General features: G+C 45.0%; 1 protein-coding gene across 1 annotated transcript in view; it reads right to left on the bottom strand.

Annotated features, from left to right (window-relative positions):
- T265_11373 (hypothetical protein) overlaps window positions 1-27,258 on the bottom strand; it is a gene marked incomplete at both ends in the record, with an annotated part of 58,306 nt that overhangs the window by 19,402 nt on the left and 11,646 nt on the right. The window contains 9 exons of the mRNA XM_009178011.1: window positions 193-313; window positions 3,223-3,434; window positions 5,064-5,288; window positions 8,627-8,738; window positions 11,271-11,467; window positions 13,009-13,089; window positions 16,660-16,890; window positions 25,533-25,752; window positions 26,824-27,086. Of these exons, the coding sequence (XP_009176275.1) occupies window positions 193-313; window positions 3,223-3,434; window positions 5,064-5,288; window positions 8,627-8,738; window positions 11,271-11,467; window positions 13,009-13,089; window positions 16,660-16,890; window positions 25,533-25,752; window positions 26,824-27,086 (1,662 nt within the window). The remainder of the gene's footprint in view (window positions 1-192; window positions 314-3,222; window positions 3,435-5,063; window positions 5,289-8,626; window positions 8,739-11,270; window positions 11,468-13,008; window positions 13,090-16,659; window positions 16,891-25,532; window positions 25,753-26,823; window positions 27,087-27,258) is intronic.

The following is a 27,258-nucleotide window of genomic DNA, read 5'->3' as shown; positions in this document are numbered from 1 at the left end:
TGTGGAACGAATTCACCAAATATGTTTGGAATAACAAGTGGACAATTATTTTCAACGATAGTAAACAGCACGTTCAGCATTAATTGGCCTGTCATCATCAGATGCATAGGAAGGTAACGCAAACTAGGGCATCTAAATGACGACGGCAGCTTCACAAATCCAAACCTGTGAATAGTTAAGTACCAAACTTACCTCGAAAAATCTGTCCGGGTCTCCAGGATCGAACATGTCAGAGAGATGAGTGCAAAGCAAATCTACCGTTTCCGGCCAAAATCCATCCACCAGGCAGTCAAATTCAGCCAGAGGATCGTAGCTACATGCGAATATGATGGGAAAATGAAGAAAATGGGGCGAAAAAGTGAGCAGTGACTGAATCTACAGTGGATAAATTTCGATAAGTAAATGTTTACAACCAACTAGAACGATTCCAACGGTTGACAGATTAATAACTTGGTGAATGTGATAAAACTCCTCCCGCATTAGACACGCGACAAGTTGCTATATTGGGAACCGAATTCGTTCGGTAGTCAGTAGGAAATAAACACGATCTGGAATAAAATGTCCAGTGTGGTGGAAAATGACGAGTAAGGTACAAATTAAAGCTTCGGAAAATAAATTAGCAAGAATTCAGCATTTAACTGGTCCTGAGAAATACTAACATTCCCAAAAGTACGTGTGATACCCGGTACCATGTTGGTCAGTGATTAGATGTCTAAAAGCCTTCTGGTCCTCCAGGTAGGAGGTTGGAACTGCTCTGCCGGTCTTACGCCAAACATCGCATCCTTTCGGTTTCGGTCGAGGACCCTAATTATCCTCCTATCTAGGTCAGGACTTCCAAAGATACTTCGCCATACTTACACTCACATCGGTACCTTTCCCACTTCGGACTACCGATTCGACCATGCTCACTCGATGCTGTTGGATGTCTTCCGCATCTATTTTCCTCTTTCGCTGGAGGGGGAGTAGCTGTAGCGACCCAGTCACCCACATATTTGACTGTTCAACTCAGCCGCTCACTGGATCGCGAGGCTTGTCTTTTTTCTCATAAGCACAAACACGTCGCATTAAGCTAACTCATCGGACATCGATTGTCTGCACCGCCTAGTCAGCGTAGCAACCACTCATGTGCCGACGCGCCCACCCATACGCACTGGGACCTACATAAAGGGAAACCGCAGTCAGTCAGGACACAGACTCAGGCACAGTGAGGATCACGCGGTCCCCGTCCTGCAATTATCTCTTCTGTTCACGATAAACCACGTAGAATGACTCACGATGCCAGTGTAACTGGGTCTATCTTGCGCACTGCACCGCGGCTGCACCTGTGCATAGATCGTCATGATTGGCTCATTGTCTAAATTCCATATTAGTTTGGAAGATCGCACAGACTGCAACGTCACAATGGATCAGTGTAAGGATTAGACCACACCCCCTTTCACTAGAGGGGCTGGGGCGAACGAATGAAATATGGTTTTGAAGATTCCACATCGTTCGCCTACGAAACTGGGACTGCGAGTTGGCTAAGAATGAGCATGACAGCTTTAGGTTTGGATAACTTGATCATTTAGATGAAGCGTCTTAATGTGAAAAGAAGGAGAGAAGGTCACTGGGTTATTCTAGGGGGGAGGCATTCGCTTAAATAACTGGAAGAGACTGGAATCAAGGACATAAACCAGATCGTGACCGTACCTTTCAGCTCACAATGAATTATAGAAGACCGGTCAAAGACAGCGTCCAGGTTCCTCTAAACATTCTCCATAATATTCTCATAGTATGAACACTGCATCATGTGCATATCTAGCACATGGATAAGTGGGGGCAGCATATTATGATAGTGTACAGCGTAAAAGTGGTCCAGTATGAGGTAAATCCGGTTGGGCTCAAAACTAGTTTCAGTTGTCACAAGACTAAATGGTTCTAGTGTACAAAGATGTCAGAGTTAAGAGGGACTGTTGGGATTTTTAAGAAGATGAACACCCGAAAAAGGCCTGATGAAGTGTTGAGATTATGGGACGCATGGGTGCTCATCACAACTCATTGATGATGTCATCCTGACTGGTGACGAAACGCTCAGCGAGCAAACCAACAGTCAAGAAAATTATGCCCGCGCTTTCAGTCGGTGCCGACTTTCCGGACAGACTGGATTATGACGAATGGTTTCCAACAGTAGGTCTCGATAACACTTGATGACCCTTGTGGTCGAACTGGGTATCGTTGGAGAGGAAACTAGCCAACAACAGCCAGCTTAGTTTACGATGCATTAAAGACACCTCAGTCATCAAAAGCATTCCCTGAACCGCGCTAAAACAATCCTTTACTTTTTAAGCTTTCAAAATTATATTCAGTTGAGAAAAACCTTCAATACACTCAGCACGAATATGGCAACAAAGTCCATCTTTTCAAGCTTGGAGAACTCAGTCTGATTTTTGAAAACCGCAAAATAATCCCAAACACATCGTTTGGAAAGAGAGCAATACTCACACATAATCTATGACAACTTTCTACTGGAAAAGGACTAGCCAGTCTCAAGGATATCTGGCGTCGTTGCAGCATGTAGCAAACTTCGAGTACAACAGTATCTGGTAGTAGTACCGTCATTGGGTTCATGCGGCATTTTTAGGGGATCCGGTCGCTAGCCAAGAATACACCACGCTCTGGTGGCATCGTTACCAAAGCTTACTAGACCCAAGTGTGACAGAAGTCATACCATAGTTACTGCTGTCGCACCAAGACGATGGTGCTAAGCCCAGCCGAGTATGATATTTTTTCGCGCACCGAATCATCCGTGACGAAGAGTGCTGTCATGTCCCCTCTTCAGAGGAAGCTCTAATAAGGAATACAACCCTTGCAAAGGGGTTGATGGCATTGGCATAGAACGTCATGGGGGCGACCAGCGGGAAGGCCTGAGAACCACCCTGAGATACTCAGAATATCCATCAATCTTAACTGCCGAAAACCACATGACGCCCTTAGGCACTCCTAATCCGATGTTCCTAACAAGGTTGGGCAGCACTTTGGAGACACCGATAATCAAAATACGAAAAGTCTGCTTGTGTCATGTCTACGTGCATTGATCCACGATATAATATTGATGAGACCAGGGCACCGGTTTTATTTACGTTACTGCCAGGGTTTGCATTTATTACAGATAAACGCACAATTGAAAGTTACCATAAGCAGGGTACTGGGACCATAGTATTGTGAACAAAATGGAGTGCTCACCTCTCCGAGGACCGGTGGAAGCTGAGTTGATGCAGAATATCAAGTTGATGTGACAAGACCTTTAGAGCCTCAGTGTACATACCGTCCAGAGTGGCCACGGCTTTATTGGTGTCCGATCCCCGTGTAAGGAGCTCGGGACGGGGAGTAAATATCTGGACAGGAGAAGCAAACCCATATTCGAATAGTAAATTGATGTGAGCGAGAGATGCAAGCTATGTTTAAAAAATATGTCGTGTTTAGGATGGCATTCTTTGAAGGTTCAGCTGAACCGTCATTCCAGATACCCATACCTGAGGAGTTCCGAAAAAGAATAATTGGTGAATTTTGATCAGCCACACCTTGCTAGACAAACTGCAGTTTTCATAGCACCGACCATTAAACAGGCATACACGAAAACCGTTGTCGGATTTTGAAAATCTCTGCTACACATGCGCTTAATTACGACACTGTGTTTGTGTACTAATTATGACAGTCGCGGTGTGCAGATGCACAAACAAATGACCAAACGAAGTATATGCAAACAAGCAGGCGTCTGATAGGGTGTCACGTGGGTCAATCGATGCTAGCGGATACACACGTATGGTAGACGATAAAATATCGATCAACAATACAGTGACAGTACAGCTTTAACGTAGTGGGCGACAACAAGTACGACCATCGCAGTGTTCATCGGTCTCTTAATGCTTCCCATAGGTACCGATGACAATGTGCAACCCCAGCGGCCTGTGACGAGTGGGATTTTCCAGCAGGTATGAGTGATATTGCGTTTGATTCCACCAGGTTGCATCAGCCATTTTAACGTATACAAAAAATGGTGTCAAAGAATGAATATTCCTTTAGCCAGGTACCCAAAGGTAGGCAGTTTCTACCACCTGAGCCACTACTCTCTGTGGCATGAGTCATAGCACCCGCCCCAAAACTTCAACATTTTCTAAATCTATCTTATGTTCCGCGATAAACATTTTGTTTGGTGGGATACAACCATTTTACGATGAAAAAACTCAGCTAATCAGTATTAGACGTACTTCTGACCCAAACAGCGTAATATTTCCCTGGTGTCTTTATCACCTTTATTATACACAGTGGACCGAAGAATATATGGAAGTGTATCTAATGCTAGAGTGAAACAGCCTTGCCCAAGGAAGGGGCGAGCATCGCAGATATTAACGGTAAACCAGATTATCCCATAGACTAAGAAAGCTAAAAATGCCTGTAATAACCAATCAAGTAAAAGCATGGGATGCACGCATTCTCTACTTTACATCTGTTCATTCTCTAAGTGTTTTGCTTCTTGTCAAACCTCGAGTGAGACGTCATTTTAAAATAAAGCAACCAACTGATGATAAAGACACTTGATTTTACTACCACTCGATGTGCACGGTAACAATGTTCAGTCTCACTCCCGGATAATCAGTAGAACAATTCAGTAGACTTTCTGTCCTACCAGTAGGTCTCTAGTTCTGTTTACAGGAAAAAACAGCATAAAATGGAGTCAAAGATGTGAGCCCCAAGCGATAGAGAGAGAGAGAGAGAAACGGAGGGAGCGCGATTTTGTTTAGTGTTGAGGGCTCGTTTCCTTTGGGAGAGGGAACGTATTAAACACATTTCCATCGAACAGGCTATAGCATATTGGTGCACTAATTCTTGGATGAGAATACTGCATTTATCCTCTGAATAAGAGTATTTAATAAAAATGAGGCTGTTGTCATCAAGTGTCCGAAATATATACAGCACAAAAAGCTACGGGTTTGGAGTCGGAAAATGGGAGAAGGCGATATTGGAGTACATGAGCAATTGCAAAGATGCAAAAACAAACAAATTAGTAGGATATCAACACAAACCTTAGATAACTTCGGGCGTACAGAATACTGACGATAAAGCTGTACAAAATCGGACAGCTTGTCAATCATCAGATAGGTGGAAAGCGCCTGACGGAGCAATGCGCCCGCATGTTTGGACACGACGACCTGTTCGCTTGAACTGCTTGTGAGTTGGGCCACATCTAGGGCGGCTTTGAGACGTGACTCCAATTGCTCTTGCAGAACAGATGTGATCCACTGGATTCGCTGCAATGTCGTCGAGATCAACGAAGAAAATCCTTTAGACTGCCAGTATTAGATACGTATAGAAATTTCACTGTGGGTTAAATCTAGGACCTAAATCTGACAGAAATAAAAATAGCACTGTTTTCAATCACTGCAAGGAATTTCGGCTGACAAACATCCATAGACCAAAGTAAAAAAGCGTGAACATTAGGATGTTAAGATTGGAGAATGAAACTCTATCTCAATCCTCCATGTTTCAAAAGAGATTGTCATAAAAATGAAAATGAAAAATGACAGCCAGGTTTGAATCTGCATCTAGTGAAAGGCGGAAACTTGGAGCTTTCAACTGATTAAACAGTTTTGCTTAGCCGTGTGCACGTCTACTGGAAAACAAATGTCTTTAAAACTAACCACGTGATTTTGAAAACAGGTGACAGTGTACCGGTTGCCTGTAATTTGATCGCTGGAGTGAAAACATCTCCTCGGTTTCTTCTCGTATGTAGGCACAATGTTGCAAGCCAATTACCAAACTCAACAAACATATCCATGCCTTCTCGAGCTCTTCACCCTCCTTCTCTTAGCTCCTCCGGAGACAGGTGTGTTGTCGGCTGTGACAATTTTCTGATCAGTTGGAGGGCATGGGTGTCGAACGTACACCAACAGGAATGAGGACTATCCTGCAGTTGACTGGATCGACGCACGATGTGCTAACAACATCATTGGCAGGTTCGATTCCTAGTCAGGTTCAGCTACTCCTTAATCGTTCGATTATTGCGCTCGGTTAGGTAATTTGTTTGCGGATGGTAGGGTGCCATCCTTGGCCATTTAATGCCCAGCTTCTTGAACACTCAAAGCACGACCCATGGTCCATTAGGATCATTTTTGATGCCCTATGGTTGGCTACATGATGGATTACCACTGCATAGATCGTCGCCCGTTAATTTGATACGCCTGCCACCTCAACCCACCACGACGGGTGTTCTGTCGCTATTACGATATACTGACTTCCGCTGGCTGTCACCGGAAAAGGCCCATGACGTCAACGGACCATAACCAGTGGGCACCGTTTACAGGCCACAACATAATCCATTATCTCACTTCCCATCTCTGGCCAGTAGGCCCTCTGCCGAAGTAAATCGTACTTATTGGTGCGCCCTGTGTGTGTCATTTCGTGGCATTCGATGATCAGCATCCGTCTGAAGACGTGAGGTATCACGGGTAGCACAGCTTCGGAATCAGTGGTGTTCCTGCACATCACGCCAGCTTCATTAAAAGTCAGCCTATCGCAGTGACTGGAACGTCTCCGATTCTTTGTCACACTTCCTGTTCTAGATACTCCTTGCGTCCAACAAGGCCGCTGGATTCTGCACCAATCTTCCGTGATGCAGTTTAACGATGAGGCTATTGGCGGTAATGGTAATCTTTGGGGTCTCGTCTCTAGCCTCTAAATCTTGAGAGACAATCAGCCAGGTTGTTCTTCCCTGGCACGTGCCGGATAGTGAAGTCATGCTCTCGTAACCGGAGTGCCCAGCGCGCGAGCGTTTCGTGGGGATCTCTGCTGGTTCTGACCCATTCAAGGGGTATGTGATCGGTTTAGACGTGATGTCTCTGTCCAGAGTCCAGACGATCCCTAAACGGGGTCTTCAGTGCCGCCGGTCGGTCTCCAGTCTAGCCGCCTCCGCAACATCCTTGAAGTCCTCCAGGACGGTCTATACATCCCCATCCCTAAAAGGTTATGGCCACAGGAGCTTCATCCATATCCTGGCAATGGCACCAAACCAAAGGAGGAAGGACGTTCGCTGCGAAATTATTTATTGGCAGTTAGAAGTCAGTCAGGAAGGTAAACACCTCACCTGCATATCGTCTTTAAAATCTGAACATTCCCATACATCCTCTTGAACTTTCCGGATATTCATTGATTGGTGCACAGTAGTAAACGGACACCGCAGAGCAGTTCCACAGGTTCCATAATGAACTTCACTTTCCATCAGATGCGGGGGGCGGAGCTTGGGCACCAACAATAGACTGCTCGCATGCATCATCAGCAGTACCCATCGTTACACTAGTGGTTCTACGATGCCGAGTGACCGTACAGCTATTTACCACACTGTAACATGAAGTACAAGCGCAAAATCGGGAGTAACACAGATGTGCACCATTGGATAGTCTACCGTCCACAAGTCTCGTGCAGTGCGTTAACCGCATGAAATGCAAAGAAGTCTGTGTGTGCGCAAAAGACAAGAACGAGTGAACATGATAGTTGGCACACAGGACTCAGTGTTTACATGTTTGCTTTGCGCAAAGGAATGCGACCTCAATCACAGGCGTATCGGATGACGCTGACTAGAAACGGAATATGGTAAATCAGTCCATGTTTCGCATCCGAAACCACTGATATCAAATTAAAGGATCGTTAATAAAAAGAAATATGGTACAAAAACAAACCATGTCAGTGTATCTCAATGAGACAAACTACAGACTTCGAAAAGGGGAGTAAGAGGTAGCATGAAGTTAGGAGAGAGAGAGAGAGAGAGAGAAGGACGTATTCTGTGAACTGTGTGCTGGTACATGTGTTCAAGTCATTGGCATTATTAGTGCACTGGTGATAGCCATAATACAAATCAGAAGGTACATGCACTAATAAAAGTTTTTAGTATGGTTGGAACACGTATAAAAATAAATGCAATGCGAAACGGGAGCAAATCAAAAAAGGAAACTATCGTCTGTGAGAGTTCCTTGATGAAAGTCCGGACGGCGGGAGCGTGTTCTCTCCGCAGTACGACTGCTACACGTGTTCCATAATTGTCCGTGGACTGTGGAGAGTGGCCGACTTCCTGCTCCCCGCACGCGCGCGAGTCTGTGTGTTGACTGCGTTCGGTTTCCTTATATGCAGGTCCGTTTGCGTGTACGTGGGTATGTCAGCACATGAGTTGTTGCTACGCTCGCTAGACGAGCGGTGTCCGATGTGTCAGCTTAATGTGACGTGGTCTGAGTATAAAAAAAGACAAGCTTCGTGATCCAATGAGCGACTGGGAGCTGAACAGTCAAGTATGTTGGGTGACTGGGTGGCTACAGTATCATCGGCCTTGACATTGGCTCTTGATCAAAACATACCTCCTGTACATAGTCCAATCTCATTCGGGCCAGTTCACCTACTGTAATTTCCCGTCAGTGCGGTGCTAAGATTCAGCAATTTCGAAAGATCCCGACCTCAGTTGAGCAGCGCAGCTGCCGAATTCGAATGAAGTCAGCTACGTTTGCGTACAATTGAAGACGTTTTAGTGATTCTGACAATACGCTAAGATTCCGAAAGGGAAATCGTTCATATAAGAGGGGATTTGGGCGAACAAAATAATTACCGGTTTCATGCACTGAACGATCGGATGGTCATGACACTTTCTGGCGAAAAATTGGAGCTTGATGTATTCTGTAGCGACCCTCTCAATGCGTTGCCCCGGATCCTCTTGTAGACTGAAAGGAGAGGGTAGGCGGGAATGGAGGATACCGAACTACTGCTAGTATACTTCAAGAGGTCAGTAGTCACAGAACAGGATGCCTGACAGCCAAAATTGACTAGCTATTCAATAAAACCAGCATCCGAGAATGAACGACTCTAATGTGCTAAAAGTTGTTTTTATGGCAACTACTAACTGGCCACTAGATAGATTTTATGTTAGGAGAAATATTTTCCATCAGTCCGTGAAGGACGAGGGAAAGAAAGTTTCGTTTATTTGCTTACTACCGATTCTTGACACTCGGAACTTCTATAGGGAGAACCACCAATAACTATGCAACTAATGAAAGCCAAAATCCATAATACCACAGCTGTGCAGCTGACTGACAAGCATTCATAAGTCTGCTGTCCCATGTAGGGAAAAGTCAACGCTGTAAGAATAACAGGATGAGCTACAGGTTCATCCACACACCACACCAATAACATGGGAGGATTGCCTACGAACGAGCGGACCACAATACTGACAGATGCAATTTGTTTGATACACCAGTCCTGAAATTTGCAGCAGCATCTCACGTTGCTATCAGTGTTAAACCGACCGAAGTTACTGTTCACCAGCTACAGGCAAACACATGGATGAAATTTGGAGAAACAAAGAAGACTGAGTGGAGTTGGACACTATGATTATGGACAAATGTAATGGAAAACAACCATGTATCAAGGGGTCAGTCTGTTGATCCACAGATTTATTCAGTACTCGACATAAAACAGAAATAGATGCCCTCTTGGGGTTCACCGGTCGGGAGTGAATTAGACGATCGCACTTCTTGTTCTTCTGATTTGTGAGCGCAACATGCATGAGGACTTGTGCTAGTAAATTTGAACGTTTCTGGTGATTTCAGGTCAATCACTAATACCCCGTGGTTAGGCGCGTGAAACGAACGCTTTCGAAGAGCCCCAATCGCCCCTTTTTTAGGCGTGGGAGTCCAGATAGTACCCTTCTTAGTTAACAAGAATGAGTCACACCAATAACAATTATATCACACGACAAAGAATGTCGACCAACGTCATCAGTACGGACACAGCGGGATGGTTGTGCATAACCATATTACTGCAGGCACTTTTCGCACCGGCTACCACTGCGTGTGACAATGAAGCGGATATAACCACTGCAGTGTAGTACTCTTCGTAATGATGGAAAGCCACAATCCATTCGAAGTAGTGTTGTATACGGGGGTAATTTATTCCGCGAGCTAACGAAGTTTTACCGACCCTAGTGTTCGGCAGATTACTAGGTTCTTTTGTCTCCATTAGAGCAATATCAGTATAAATGATGAAGTTCACGCTGCATTTGGACGTCAGATGTGACCTGATGATTGCGTTTCCGGTCTATTCAGAATCATATGATGTCAGGTCAAGCCACTAGGATCAAATGAGGCAGGAAAGTATAGTGTTGTTAACTGGAAAACGAAAACTCAGGGCAGCGCATGACCGACTGTTGCGACTTCAGTAAAACATAAAAATACCTTGCACTCTGGAGTGATGGAAGAGTTTAAGTCCATCTGACATTTGATTTCTACACGCTAAGATTGCCAAAATTCCGTATGAATTGTTAGCATTCTCAAAACAAAGTTTCCTGATGATTGTACGATTTACCTCAATCTTCAAGGTAATAGGTATTCAAGCACGCAAGTGCCAAGGACATGATATTTGGTGGGCTGATGATGTGATGGTTTGGGCGAAATTGGAGGTAGTCAATTCCGACAGTTCGCCACTCGTTTATCATACGACCCGAAGAGTGAGTGAGGGAAGAGAGACTGCCATGTTGCCCAGGTACGTACAAGCCAGTACACCATGAATATAAGCACTTCAACTAGTAGCATGCGACTCAACGATGAGTTACCTCATCAATGCACCTTGGAAACTGTCCACTGTGAAAGGGACTCAATACCATAAAGACAAATTGTCTGTCTCGAGGTAGTGTTATCTGGTTTCGTTTATCAATGCGAGCCTCATCGAATCTCTTAACATGTTTCCTTGCGATGGTTACCAGCGCTTGCGCAATGGGATCCTCTTACTTCGCAGCAGAACATAAACCAGTCTTAACAGAATCAACTCTCATTGTTCATGGCGGAGTACGGTGTGACATGCGTTAAACACGAGACCACATGTACTATACACGACAGTGTACGTACACTGACACTATAAATGACATTCACGAGGGGATGTATAAATGCGGGCCTCCAATTAGAAAAAACCAAGGTGATTTCTCTAGCTGATGTCGAAGGTAGATAGAACCTTGACAAGAATTCGGAACTGGTGGGATCATTGGCTGGCAAAGTCACTTATAACATATCCCTCCCGAGGCGACAAGTCAGACATCCAGGTTAACGCCGATGTACAACACCAACAGCATTTTATCTATCTGAACTGACCGAGTGACCGTGGGTTCGTTTGGCTAAAACTGGGGAGATAAGGAAAACGAAATGATGACTGGGATAGATAGGGGATGGATGCTACCTGTCAAAGAAAACTGGAGAATCGCTTACGAGAAATCCGCGGTGAATTCAGTCGGCCAGTCAAAGGAATTATCTTCTGAAAGTTCGGCGTCCAAAGCATCCCCTTGTTTACCATGATTCGGACAAGTTCGTTTCTCGTTCGCGAAGCTATCTGTAGCTTGCGCGGTGAGCCAACGTTCGAGTCGAGTGACACATTCACCCATAGTATTCAAACTGTTTAACAAGTCCTGTAAAGAAGTTAAGACAAACAATAAAGATATCGTAGAAAATCAACTCCAACGCATGATTAAGGATAGAAATGAACGTGCTGAGGTGGACAAAATAGGATGAAGACGATCAAAACTTCAATACAATTCCGGGAAAATCACCCCAGAAAGTCGCACATTTTACATTTACATATACTATTTTTCCAGACCACGATACAGAAAGTGCCAAAATATTATGCTTCATTAAACAGCTCCTAACAGGGAGGAAACGATAACTGGCCCTTTTCCTGTCAGCAATCACGAATAGCACAATGTTACACAGAATTTCTGCTGTCCAGAAGTTATTTACCACCAAAAATTCTCCTGACAACTGGCAGGCAAAACCGTCTTCAGTTATCCGCAAGAGTTTTGAAGTGAAATATTTCTTCTATCCTCTATCTCGAAAAGCTATAACACACGAAAACGTCAATACTTAAGAGTCCACAGATGCAGTATCATTTGTGACTGGTTCACACAACGTCTGGATATTTGTCGTTCTTCTCTCAATGATAAGATGGACAACTGTCCAGTGGACTACTAAGAAAAGGGTATGTAAATTTAATGGAAGCTCTAAGCATTTTGGTCCCAGTTGAACAATTCGATAATTGGGAGCATGAAATTGCTCTGGGCGAATCTGTCGACGACCAATAACTTACCGTGTGATTGAATCATTTATATTTACAAGATCGAACACCTCCGACACGTCACTGAAGCGCACACCTAGAGCAAAGTTAGCACCTAGGTAAGCGACCCGAACTTTAGGTTCAATGTACAGAATTTCCTTGACACCTCTCTTTTTGTAATAACTCAACTTCTGACATGACTGTGCGGCGAGAAACAGGTAGATTTGTCGTTAGCGAAATACACTGATTTGCAATTGCGCGTTGACAAGGGACTCAGCTGAATCTTCGGTTTTTGATATCGTCTCAGGTGCCAGTATTTTAGATACGGAAGTGTAGTCTTTCAATATAGCTAGCTACTTATAAGACCATCGAAGGATCTTTAGCGACCTTATGCGTAGTGAGATGTAATGAATTCAACTTTGTTCCAATACAGTTTCGCTGGTTTGGTTGGGTTATAGGTTCATGGACTTGTACTTAAGAGGAGCACATTGGTCAAACCGATATTTCACTATCATCCGTGTCCGTAAGTCCAAGTTGCAGTTCATCAGTCGCACAACGATGAACAACACATATCCACGCGAGTTGCGAATGTTGGACGGGCTGCGTCAGATCAGCAAAAACGTCGCATAGGCAAGAATTCACATATCATTCGTAATTTGGACAGGAAAGTATGAAGAAGCGATTCGACAACAAAATGCCAGTCTTATTGTGGACGAATGTGTCATGAGGTGGCTTGTAGGAAGCAGTTCGATAATGGTAAACAATCAAGGGAACATATCGAATTAAGGAAAGTATCCATGAAAGTACAACAGCATGAATATTCTTCCAGAACAATTACATGGAAAGTACTTTGGGTTAACGAGTACGACAATCACAGAACATTCGAGATTAATTTATTACCTTTTTGTCGCGCAACTTTTGACGTTCCTGAAGCTTCACAGTCAGCTCTTGTTCCACTGCATCCAGCTCAGCAATCACAGCCTGTAGAATCATATAAAAACAAATAGAAACAGATTGTGTGCAGTTATAGCACAGACAGGAAGAAACCTGAGAAGCTTTTGTAAGATTTTACGCCATGGTTGAATACGTATTTGGTGGAAGCTCGGTGGCCATCACGCGCGACGGTTTGTCACACGTAAGATGAAGGGATTGCTAGAAAGGATTCATCAGTATTTGGTGTTCCACAGAGGAGTTACAAGGACCTAGGTCTTCTGGGTAGTGACCATCCCAAGAAACTGTGAAGATATTCCGCTCCACACCAATAATAAATGGATTAAGTAGGCAAACCAAAGGTACGTCGCGTGTACATATGATATGATCGGTTGTGTTACGTAAACCGAATCATCGTCTGGCGAGATGAGTGCTGTTTCCCGTATTGCTTTCAGAATGCGAAGTAGACAACGCGTGACTTAGCAGAAGGGTGTAAAGGGGGGTAAGAAAGGTTTGGGTGTTGCTGGTGCTATCCGGCTTCCAGGATGGGATATAGGTGACCTCCCGTGCATTCGTAAGAAACGGCGGTTAATTAATGTCAGTGATGTTCCCGCTGTCATCTTTTCAGTGTCCATCTGAGCGTTTGAGGGAGGACAAAATGCTTACGATAGAGTAGCACCAGATAATGTCCTTATCCACGGTTTGCTCTTTTTTGACCTCATTAATTCAGGTAAAATTAAACGAACTTTGTTGTTGCATGACAGAGGAGAGACATAAAATTGAAAAGGTAGCATAAGATGGAACACCCTCCAGCCAAGATGCGGTCAGTTACGGATAAATCCAGTTCTTCGAAGAAAAACGAATAGTCTGTGAACTTTAAAATAAAGTAGACAAGATCCGAGGAAACATATAGCGAGTGACAAGACGGGCAGTAAAAGCCGGGACTCATATACCACCGTACTAGACCAATCGGCAGAGATCGCAGGTGAATTGTGTACAAAAATGGTTATGGATGTAGAGAACGGGATGATGCAATAGGAACTATATGCTGAGCAACTCCGACCGCAAGCAGCAGTGCCGTTACACGTGTTCAAAGAACGAGACGAATGTAAGCTGTAGCACAGTAAGTAATCACAAAGATGAGTCACAGGGGAATTGGACCTAAATAATACAATGAAAAGCGAAAATCATGGATGCTCTAGGTGGCGTATAGGTAAGACTCGCAACACCCCGTGCCTTATGAAGAGAGCTTCAAAAGCTTGGGAGTTCACGTGACTGTAGTGCTAAGTAGACGGGAATAACCTTGTGCAAAGTGAACAAAGCAAGAAGTCATGTGACGACTTTGTTAGTGAATGCTTGGGCTAGTATACAAAACTGAGAGTAACTATAATTTGCGACGTTCGGTCTACGATTGGGTAAGATTAGGTTGCGCAATCATTTTCTACGAAATAGGAGAGCTAAGAGCACCTCGAGAAAAAATCACCACGTAGCCGACGTACACAATATAATCACTCTACATGTAATGAGCGTTTGGATATTCTTCCGTGATGTATCGTCCAGCAGTAGCAAACTTCTGGTGCCTAGCTGCCATGCCATCTGAAGGAAGCACGAGGGGTGAGATACTGCAAGGTTGCTCAAGCCTAGACAGGGGAAGTCGAGATGCAGAGGTCGTGTTCGAACCACGGACATTCCAGTCAGTAAACTCGCGCTCTAACCAGTCTGTCGTCTCATCCTTTCCGTGGTATATAGACGCAAATAAATTCTTTCTGGAAAAGCATTAGCCTGTGCACCTAACTAGGCCACTGTTGAGTGTATGACTAAGTTCGTTCAAATAGAACATATTTTGCAAGTCAGAAGAATGTAGGACATTAATATCGAACATGCTAATGCCCGAATGATAAAACAAATGTCACTCAGGCACACCAGTGTCCATCAGTCTCTCCGCTAATGGTACCGTTTGCAGTTTTCATTCGTTATAGTATATATAACGGTTCTGTGATTACATATTAAGGCTCACCATGCATTACTTTGGTAACATGCATTAAAACCACGCTGAACAAGTGACAAGCAAAGGTTAGTTAATACAAGAAAGCTCAAATGGTCGGAAATTCTGGAGGTCTTCAGACCTAAGAGGCTCCGCGACGTCGGAATCAGATGTATCAATGCGCTACAGTCCAGTAGTGAGGCAATTTAGATGCTGACAACACCTCACAGCCGATGTAGCATGAAATTGAGAACAGCGGTGAAATTAAGGGATGTATGCGATTTGGAATACTGCAAGAGCACCAAGACCTGCAAAAAAGAGGATTAGGAGCAGTAAAAACGATCGGCTGTGTCACGTTCACAAGCAAGCAGCATATCATACGTTATTGGGCATCTCAACATCTTAACCATGATCGACAGGCTACGGATCCACGCAGCACATTGATGACGAAGTTGAATCCGCTTCTCCGGATGATAGGTAAATTTGTGCACAGTAAAACCAACCACGATGTTCGATCCTACAAGCAACACACTAGTGCCATAGTGGCATTCGAACGACACAGATCCATCGTTTTTGGAGAGTCGAATCACTGTCAAATTCACCGTTGCGGTACCCGATCATCATTCGTCACGTTCTTCAATGGGTTTGTCCAACTGGTCATCAGAGTTTCATCTTCTGATTTGAACGGTGCACGATGCAGATGTTTCGACAAGGTGGTTTGTTGCAGTTCAGCGATGAAACGTTGAGCTAAGTTATTAAGGCTGATGGAGAACGGATGCTGACATACAGATAACTGCGATTTGGATCTCCATGAAATATTGACTTATATGTGCTGTGAAGCTATTTTACTCTTGGTAAGAATCACCAGTAGCGCACACGGGGGATTCCAACCCGTGACATACCCGCTAGAAGCCCAGTACTATACACTTCGGCCTGGAGTGGCTCTTCAGGACTTTGATTAACGCACACTTAGGACTCGTTCAGTTGTAACACCCTTTCGGTGCCTAGCTGACATGCCACCCGAAGGAAGCACGACGGCTGGGATACTGGCAGGTTGCCCAAGCCTAGACACGGGATACTTCCAGGTTGCCCAAGCCTAGACAAAGGAAGTCGAGAGGCAGAGGTCGGGTTCGAACCATGAACCTTCCGGTCAGTAAATTCGCGCTCCAACCACTTGAGCCATCTCACATACTTAGGACACAGTACCATTATCCTTAAAACACAGTTCACTGTAAGTAATCTTACGTTGGCCGTTTCCACGAGTGATAACTTTTCAGAAGGAACGCTCACTCGACCTGTGGAACTTCTCCATTTCTGAGATTACTCATACTTTGTACGGGATGATATGCCAGGTACGTAGCGTTGTACACCCGGAATTTGGGTTGGTACAAACTGGTTGAGCGGATTTTCAGTGACCGGCCCATTTTATCACAGATCGTTGCGACAACATACCCCACCCTGATTCACGTCCCTAGTTAGACACATACTAGGATGACAAAACACGAAAAAATGGTCAGAGAACTGAAACAAACCGGGGGTTGGATATTGAACACGAAGGGCTTAAAAAGTAGATTTTCGCACGCATTTCATCAGTTTAGGATGAAAAAGCAAGGCTTCGCGGTGCTTCAGAAACTCACCAAAACCGAGGCTTGGAATTCCTGCAACGGCATGGCAATGTTGTCTATCGCTTTATCCAGACCGACTAGATTGCTGGACAGGTTGACAAAGTCCGCATAATCCTGGTTGATCAGTTCCACCAAACTTGACTTTAAAATATTGGAATACTGAAGTAGACTGTCGCGCAGATTTTCCAATGAAGCCCCACGGCGCTCTTCAGTGAGAATGAATGCATCCGAGTGGAACTCATCCTGCGAGTATAATAATAATAACGGTAAAGATAGCAATTTTGGTAGTGTGGGGAGACTTGAGACTTCTAATGGAGATTTCATCCTGTAATTGAAACCAATCTCTGATTCTCGGCTAATCAGCACAGACTGGTTCCACTTTAGAACTATATCTCGATTAAAATAATAGAAACATTGGAACCAAACCTAAATAGTCGTGGATGGCCGAGTGGAACAGGTCAACTTCAGAAAACCAACGACCGACTTTACTTACATAGGACAGGTAGCTAGGGGAAATAAACCCGTTGTTTAATGCACAACGCATTTAATATCTATCCTACAAATTTCAACGCATGTATTTTCAATGTAAGAATGCTTTAGTGGTCGGTCCAAAGGGGGTAACCGTGTCGTAAGAATCAACTCTCCTGTTTGAATGGATATCTTCGATTTCTGATTAGCTTGAATGCTGCTTTAGATCACAGATGTCCCGACCAAACCTTTACTTTCCTGTACTTGGTGAGATTCTGGACATGAACCTATGGGTGTCCACAGCTGAAGTAGCGGAAACTCCAAGGGACTCTATTGTCTGGAATATGCTTCACATTCGAGGGTTTGAGGGTACAGGCTCAAAAGGGCATAGATACCGTCCATAGATACCATATCACACATTCAATCGGTAGTGTTGTGACTAGATGCACGATCGTGCAACTCTGTATCGGTCCCTTGGCTTCCTGCTCCGCCCAATATGGTATATCAAAAGGCAGGGTAGCTTTGCACAGCCCTTTATGGAGACAAAGGAAAATTATTACAACTGTATTTATAGGGTAATCGCAGAGTGTCCCACAAGGTCATGCTAGAATCTACCGTGAGGGAGCGAGAAGCGTCGAGTCAAAGGTGCTCGAACCAGATTGACTGGTATTCTGGTCAATCAAGGCACGCCTTCGTTTGGTCCGTGTCCTGCACGTGACACACCCGTCCAAATAATGTGTTGTTCGGTTATTAAGGACGGCTGACCTCCGGACAGGTAGCGAGAGCGATACTAATGCCAGAGAAAGGGATACAAGCTACTCCATCTGTTAATTGCGCGGTCGGGCTCCTAAAGATGTACTTGCCATTCAAGATTATCGCATATAACAATCTTCCTGTTCACAGTCACGACCCATCCCAGAAGTGGTAGTGTACATCATCATAATTATCTTCGAAGACAGCAAAGTCAGTGTTGATAATTATGCTTCGCACAACCACAAGATCTGTTTAATTGTAGGGCTTTAAAGTGAAAAAAGGAGGGACGAGGTGCTAGTCTACCGCCAACATTCTGAGGTGCCTACACCTGCAAACGCCCAATCAGATAATCTGGAAAGGAACTTACTGCTAATAAAATCGATTACCGTTTCCAGGCAAGCACAAAGGGGGTCATCTGGATACCATCCTGGAAGGCAGGCTACACCAACATCCAAACTCTTTGTAATCTCATACACTCTTGGTATATCACACATCCACTCTGCAGTCCACACCATTCTGAACGAGACAAGCAAGACAGCACTTATCTCGGCAAGAAGATGATTCGGTATACATAACACATGACAGAACAGCCGCAGTTGGTTTTAGACGTCCTTCGCAGCCGATGTACCTGCTACACAACTGAACACCCGTTTCCGAATTGCTTCATTACTGTTTCGTTGAGATCGGCAACGCTTCTTCGATTTCAGTGATTAAAAAGTTGAAGACGCCTCACATCATCTTTCTACAAAAACCATACCTCGCAATCATACGGGCCTGACTGTAGTCTAGTACGCACGACAAATTAGCAAGTGTGATTCAGGCTCTTGGGGTCTGCGCACTAACCTTATCAGACACGTCTATCAGATATAATAAAACCACTGATATATGTAAAATTCTGCAAGAAATTATTGAATTGAAAAAGGCACGTTTGGAGCATGACTTTGTACTTTGTAGATGCAATGTACATGCTGAAGGATGGCATTATGGTGGCCACGTTATCGAATGGCGCTTGTCCTTGGCCTTCGTCATCAAAGATGAGGACGACGTTGTTTGCATACTCCAAACTGAGACGTTTTGTACCAACAACCAGCTGAACGGCGATGGTTTGGAATATCACCATTCGACCCCTTTTTCATCGAAGATGAGGTTGAACAAAAAACGGAGAGAGTGGGCACCCTCGCCAGATACAACTTTTTGTAAGCACGACCTAAAGCTGTGGCTATGCTGCAATGATCTCGCAGGTTATATTGACTGGAACTCAGTTCCTGAAGGTTCAACTATGTCAGGAATGCAAGATAGGAGCGGTCTAACGAGGAATAAGGAATCCCCGTACTGCAAGTAATCGCATTACGAGGCAGTCTGGGGATAAATTCGTACTGTCCTCTGTGATAGGAGTGTGAAGGCAGTATAAGGCGTTTCCCTCAGGTGACCAGCATAACCATATTTATGGAAGCAGTGATACTTTCTTCCCCCTAGGAGCGAAGCGTTAGAAAAGGCTGGCCCTTCGATCGCCCATCGGCTGACCGTGACCACTGACACAATACGATCGAAATACTTTTAGAGCCAGTGTCCAGTGCTGCTCAGATGCCATCTGCTGTGCGCACTCGCATTAGGAGTGAGACAGTAATGTCTTATCCCCTGCGTCCTTGAGCCAGCCCTCTTCCGTAGCCAAGTGGGTCAGACCGTTGAGTCAGGGGCTATGGCAGGGTCCCCGAACAGCCCCCCTCCACATCCACCCACTGACTTGGGGGTCAGACTTTTGCGGCAGAAGATCAAGGTGAGCTGTCTCAACTAATTCCCCCTTATTCGGTTTGGGCGACTGAGAGGCATCATTTGCCCTTGCAGCTCTTCGCTAACCGGCCTTCTGGCAAACCCCCTCCCCAACCATTGAATGATGCAGTACGATCAATCTATCACTATCCTAGCCACTGTCCCGTGTCTGAACTATCACCCAGAAAAAATCATAAAAAATAAATAAATGCAAAAGATCTGAATCACGTTGCAGCATTAAAAGTCCACGTTCTATGTCAGATTGAGCAACAAGCATTTCTTGCTGAAACCTTGCCTCCTCTGTCGATGTACATCGATCTCCAAAACACGAGCACAAGACGTCACCTCGGTCGTGCACCTCAAGTCGCGTAGAACGAGTTTAAGTGTTCCACATTTCACTCTTCGGGTATCTGACGATCCTGATGCAATGAACCATTGTTCAAAAGGTACGAGAGTTGCATTCAACCGAAAGGCTGAAAGCGCTTTAGTGGAGTGGATCCCAGTAAAGTAGCCTTTGTTCTGTACCGTTGTCTGGCCCAAGTCGATGTGGTAAGTCGTACCAGCACCGACTGCAGTCCTGAGACTGAGATGGACAGATTTCATCGAGATCTGTCGCGACTGTTTCAGTCAACAAAAAGGATGGATATAGTGACCCTGGCGGGTGATATGAATGCTCAATTTGGACGACTAATCCTGAAAGCACAATTAATTGGTAGATTTGCAGTCGATGCTCACAGCAAATGCTTCAGTTGTGTGCTAATCATCGTCTGACCAGTACGAACGTCCACCAGAGACGCTCAGATCGAGTTAACTGGAGGGCACCAACCATAAAACAGCCATGGACTCCGTTGGACCATATGACTACTAGTTACCGATGGAGAGCCTCGATCAAACATTGGCGTTACTTTCGGGGGCTGCCCAAAAAGGCTGACTCGACCATTGTGCGGGCCAGGTTTCCCGCTTTCCTCTCCTTCTGAAGAATTCTGCCGGACGGTTTGGCATGCGCTTCACATCTGAAAAGTGTGAAGTGCTTCTACAGAACTGGGTAGGACCAGATCTCATGCTCGCAGACGAGCTAACTGACGTGGAAGATGAATTTGTTTACATGTACAGTTATATAAGTTCCGGTGGAATGGCTGGAGGTGAGCTTATTTCTCGGAACGCGAAAGTCATGGAGGCTTTCGCCAACCTCCGACACCTATGGCACCAAAGTGACGTCCGTCAAGGCAGAGTTTAAATTGCGGCGGCACGATCCATACTGAGGTTATCACATCCAGGCGAGTACTCCCCTTTGGAAGGTAGACAATATCAGCGACTCACCCCAGTTGTATTGGACGATGTATTTCTCCGGAATAGATGTTCATGGATTCGACATCCCATGATTGAGGAACAGGTTAGGTAGATGATCATCAGGAATACCAGAACGGATATTATCAGATAGGGAACGTTTCTGAGGCTGACAAACGGTACACCACGGCCTAGTCGCGCCATCATTGGCACTCATGCATCCAAGCCATTGCCTTCAATGCATATTTCCCTTCCCAATCTCCCCACTTAACAGTTCACCTACAAAGCTGTATTCACGCACTAATTTATCAGCTCCCGCTTCCAATGAGCAGCTACCTACCCCACCTCCCCGAATCATCGGTGAACGAAACTGTGGCAGCTACAACCACTGTACGCGGTTATTACAGCTGACAATGATGATGATGATGACGACGACGACGATGATGATGAATCTAAGGTAGCTTGCTCACTACGCCTCTTCGTACCGGTGGTGCAGATGAGCAAACGGTATTTATTAACGCTCAGTCAACTCAACATTAGCGGAAGCCACAGCATGGACGATAAATGACACGCAAAAACTATGGATAGGAGTAGTAGTATTCCAACGGTAAGCTTAATCAGTGATATGGTCAGGCTGATGAAGGATACCTACACCAAAGAGCGGATAGGGGAAGAATGACAATATAAAGATGGTAAGTCATGCACGGAAGTAAACCGATCAATATGTTTAACAAAGATCGGCTTCCGAAAGCTCGAATTTTCAGAGGTGGTAACTGCATTCTGAAGATTAAGCACATGACAATGAAGTGTGCGTGGTCCTGTGTGTTGGAAAATAAATATAGTGAGTGTGCATAAAAGACAAACGCGGGTATCTTGTGATTGTTCATTAGTCTTAAGCATCATCTACTTCTCACAATGTCCAGGCTGAAACATAGGTCAAAGATCCCTTTAGTTTACGAGAAAAACATCAACTTAACTAACACTGGGTCGTTGGTTCCGATACTTTTCTGACTAATATCTTCATGACCGATATTTACAGCGCTACGCTAGCAGTGGAACCCGTAAGAATTTAGTCATCCTGATGGTTTGGCCTATGCTATGGGGAGGTGTCGCGAATTAGCGAAGGCGATTCGAGCATTAACATCATCTGTCACACTAAAATCGGGAATCACACGATTTCCAAGATACGCAAAACGCTCCACAACTTCAAGTGCCTCTCCTTGGATGATAAATAGCATATTCAGTGGCTCGTGTTCAGAGGCATGGGCATTGTTCATAATGCATGCCAAAAGACAGAATGGCCTTGATCAGTCCATGCACAAACACACATGTCTTCGCTTTGAGAATGAGAAGACTGTCTTCTGCATATTCCAAATCGACAAGATCTTCGCCAGAAGCTATTTGAACACGTGTTTTGAAGACTACGAATGTAAACAGAAACGGAGAGTGTCTTACACCAACTTACGTACGGATGCTGTTGGAAGCTCGCCGTATTCTCTCACACGCCCCGGAGTCTGAGAATACAAAGAACTTACTATGCTCACAAACTTCGCTTGCATTCCTTAATGGGCGTGTCAAGGATAACAGACCAGCCAAAAGAGACGAATGCGTCCTGGAAATCCAGAAATACTAGAATTGTTGGTCACTTATAAGTATATCGTTGTTCAGGCGAGATAGCTCCAGCAATTAGAGCGTGAATTTACTGACCGGAAGGTCCGTGGTTCGAGCCCGACATCTGCCTCTCGACTTCCCCTGTCTAGGTTTGGGCAACCTGACAGTATCCCAGCCCTCGCGCTTCCTTCGGGTGGCATGGCAGTTTCGCACCAAAAGGGTGCTACAGATGAACGATATCGTTGTTCTAGTAGCTGACGGACTGTGAAGACATGGCACCGCAGCTCCTCCAAGGCCACAACCCCGCTTTCTCCTCTTGAGTTGAATCCAATTCAATTGTGAATTCATCAGATTTTACAGAGCGCCGCTCACTGTCATTTTTGCTGCTGTACTCGCCAACTTACTGTCTTGATCATTATCCAACTAAAGCCTATGACCTTAGAACTGAGGTGGCGATCGTCCTGAAACATGGAGGACGTAACCGACGTACAAGAACCTTTAAAATCGCACACCGGCCGCTCGATCACTGATGACCAGATGACAGGTGAATTCTTCAAGAGACCGAATAAATTTTTGTCTCTATATCTCGAGTAACCTCTTTGCTAAGGATCAACACCAACCGTGGAACAAAATTTAATGTTCTACATTCGATTAGGACCTGAGAATATCAAAACCCAGGCCATTACATGCAAGTTCAGGCTACCATGCCCTGAAGTTGTTCACCAACAAAGTACGTGATTCTTTTGTGATGTAGCCTAAACAATGTCGGCTAGATGTTTTATGCCGGAACGTTAGACAGCTGGATCATTTAAACCGGTTGTAAACGCGTTTCATGGCTACACGAAAACTGGTAATACCAAGCAGCAAGAAATGTTCCATCCTAGAGCTGTGTGACAGCACTGTATGGTCGTCATCCATACCTACCATATCCAATCATCCCACTTGATAGACGGCCGTACCTGAAGGATTGTAATTTTCAAGTACACGTTGTGTGGTTTAAGCAAGCCCCAACAATCCTTCAGTGAGGACCTTTGATAAAACCCTGAAGAGCTATCAGCTCCAATCATGACACGGGCGTACGACCAACAACTTTATTTGCTAAATCTCCTATGTGCACTTAATGCAAACGGTGTAGGCATGTATGCTCACGCATGTCTGCACTGTCTTATCTAAAAAGAAACTGCAGTTTCTCAACCGCATGAAGCAAAGACAGAAAACGTGATAGACGTGACAACTGCACACGTACACAAAGTACACAAACATCATCATCACCATCATTGTCAGCTGTAATAACCACTTACTCGTCGTACAGTGGTTGCAGCTGCCGCAGTTTCGTTCATCGATGTTTGGGGGAGGGATAGGTACAGTGGGCTGTCAAGTGGGGTGTGGGGGTGGAAAAGGAGCTATGCATTGAAGGCAATAGCTTTGATGCACGAGAGCCATTGAGGGCGCGACTGGGCCATGTCTGACAATGTCTCCAGCCATTGATGTGGCCCGTCTCGGGGTCCCCATCCAGGAAGACGGCAATTACCAGCGCAGCTGAGTTTTCTGTTAATGGCTTTCACACTTCGCTGCCAAGTCATTGTTTGACCGCCTCTGGCTCTCTTCTACGTGGTTGGGCGAAAAGAGCCCTTCGAGGAAATCGGTCGACTGGCATACGCAGCACGTGGCCAAGCCAGCGCAACCTGTGCAGTGTAATCAGTTCATCGAGGGTGAGTTATTTCTCCCAAATACCATTCGACGTACTTCAGAATTCCTGATCCGCTGTTCCCACCAGATTCGGGCAATGCTCCGAAGACATCGATGGTTAAACATTAAAAGTCTTTTGACGTCCTCGGCGCGCAGCGGCCAGGTTTCTGATCCATATAGTAACATGGAGCGCACCGCAGCACTGTAAACTCGACCCTTGACAGAGAGGCTGATGTCACGCCTACGCCACAGGTGACGTAGGTTCGAAAAGCTGCTCTGGCCTTCCCAATCCGCATGGAAATTTCATCTTTCGTGAAACCACCGGGACTGATACAGCTGCCCAGGTAAACAAATTTGTCCACTACCTCAATCAGTTCATCCACAAAGATTCCGTACTGCACAGATACCGTTCTCATCACAATCAGAGAACGGATGAAGATGTCAGGATGACATTGAAGAAAGCACGAAAAACCACCATCGAGCTGCGAAAGACAACTGCGTGCCGTGTAGGCGACTCATATTATATTATTGTTAAGAGTATTGATATTAGGTATCAACCAGTGTTATACCTTGCGTGACAAAAAACAGAGCTCACGCATCGTTGTTATCGTTCGAATGATGACGGCTCTACTGAATAGAGATTTCAGCTTTATCTGCATAACAAACAGCGAACAGGTGCACAAATTGTACACAAGTAGTCAAACTAACTCAGCAAGTGCGACCTATTTCTAATGTTGTCCAAGGGGAACAACGGCTTAGCGTGGGTACATTAGCATCGATCCGAAATTGATCGTCAGGAGCAAAGGACCAAACTGATTACCCTCAGGACGGTGGATGAAATTCTTCATACTGTGGGATTTACAAGTACTTCAAAGTTACCATCAAAACCTCGCACATGTCATCTCAAGTCATCATGCATGTTACTCTAAGCTAGCAAAAGATAAAAGAAATCCCGGCCAGGGGAGAGTTACAAATCCGTCGTGGTTGTGTGCTTTGAAGTCTGACTACTGTAGTGATCATATGGAACTGCGTTATCAAAACAATGAATCGATTAGGATAATGTGGCGTTCATGGGTTCGTGGTACAGGCCTCCAATGAGCGAGGCGAATAAGTAACCCGGAACATCAACATCCTCCTGAAATAACTAGGCGCAGAGTAAATTAGAAGCAAAGTATGAGTCAGGCAATAATACATTACACTTCATCAGAAAAAGTAGCGAATCATGACTAACCAGGTGTCACATTGTGTAAGAAAGGGAATACGAAGAAAAACGGTCACACTCGACACTAAATGTCCAACAAACCTACGTTAAGAAAGCATTCTCGATCGAAACAGAAGCGCAAACCAGACGGAGCCACATCAAACGAGTCCTCCAGGAGTGGAGGTCTTTTGCTCTTTGTTTGATGCTGTTGGGTAGTCGATGTTGGCTCTGAAGGTTTCGTCATCTCCTCCAAACCAGTGCCCTCAATTTCAGGTAATTGCAGAACCACCGATCGGATCGGACTATTAGCATCCGTAAGGACCAAACTGAAATGGAGACGGTAGGCTTATAGCGATGTTGCCGCCGAAAACATCAATGTAGTGGTAGCCTTAGCTCTCAAAGTTACGGATTCCTCCCAAACTAGCTGACTGCATTCACTAGAGAGAGAAGGAAATACGTAGAATAAATTGAAGTGTATGTAAGGGTCATAGTTGTGCATACAAATAGTAGGTATATAGACAGATAACGATACACAACCGATCCAATCCATTTGACCGTAGATCTGACCGTGAGATATACGTTGAGGAAAACCAAGGACGTGTGGCATGTTTTTACACCAGTTCCAAGGCGTCCTTACCATAAGTAAGCGGTGGGATGTATGGAACGCAGTATCGGAGAGAGAGAATATGAGCAATAATGACGATGAACCAATTGTGGTTCAGGTGGTCTTGAGTAGATGAGTGGTACCGGACGCCAAAGATCAGACAATATTTACAGACAATCAGTAAACAAGAACAATGACTGTCATGTCACTGATTTTCATCCTACCAAGCGGCGACAGGGGATAAAAGAGGAGTTGCACAACAATGAAAGGTATATAGTACAACTGCAAACCTAACAAGGTGCACGGTACAAATCATGACCAGTAAGCCAGATCTTTGTGAAACATAAGGCATAGGTGAAGCAAAGCGAAGAGGTTCCGAAAGGGTTGATGGGGCAGTGATGGCGACGGTTGGGGGGGGGGCAACAACAAGTCAGAGAACGACGGCTACACAGCTGCCTTGAATGCAATTGTTCACCTGTGTGTGCATACCAGATGTGGAATGAAGATCAGAAAATGCTCTGTTGGAAATTCAATTTTTGGAAGGGGTTTAGGACATACCGGTTTAAAAAGTATCCTGGACAACTGACAATTAGAGCTGGGACGTAATACAGTAGCTGTACATTTATTACATGTGGAATTAAAGAGGGGTAGATCATTCGATACTCTATTTCATCGTTTGCGCCTACACTGACGCTTGTGTTCGTTCTGCCAGTGTTCCTGTTGACATGGAATACTGCAGTAGGAAGTGTTCCAACAACAATGGTATATGGCCTCGCACAGACAATTCCTGCACCACTGTCGCCGCTTGGTTTGTACAATAATTTCCGAGAAGCGTGCTTCAGCAGCCTCAAGATCGAGCTTTTTCTCACGTTCCATCGATTCACGAAGAGAAGTTTGGGCTTGTTCCACAGCAGCTTGAACTGCCGCAGCCTTCTCCTCTCGGAACTGTAAAGTCAAACGGTCTTCTAATTCTTGTAGGGTACGCTTGTGCTCAGACTGTTCGGCCAGCCGTTGAGTTTCGCGATCCTTGCATTCCAAACAGGTTTGAGGGGTGGTCTGAAATCAAATCAAAGTGAAAAGTTTAGGTAAGACAGGAATAAGACAGGTAAAAAGACCAATTCAGAAACAAATGATTAAGGCGTGCACTATGAGCATCAACAGCAACGACCGATAAGCCTGGCCGAAAGCAGCTGATCTGGAGGACTGGACGATCGGGAGGGTGCTACAA

Source organism: Opisthorchis viverrini, assembly GCF_000715545.1.
Source record: "Opisthorchis viverrini unplaced genomic scaffold opera_v5_493, whole genome shotgun sequence".
In the NCBI taxonomy this organism is placed as follows: domain Eukaryota; kingdom Metazoa; phylum Platyhelminthes; class Trematoda; order Opisthorchiida; family Opisthorchiidae; genus Opisthorchis; species Opisthorchis viverrini.
Note: the sequence above shows the minus strand (reverse complement) of the source record. Positions and strands in the feature narration are given on the sequence as shown.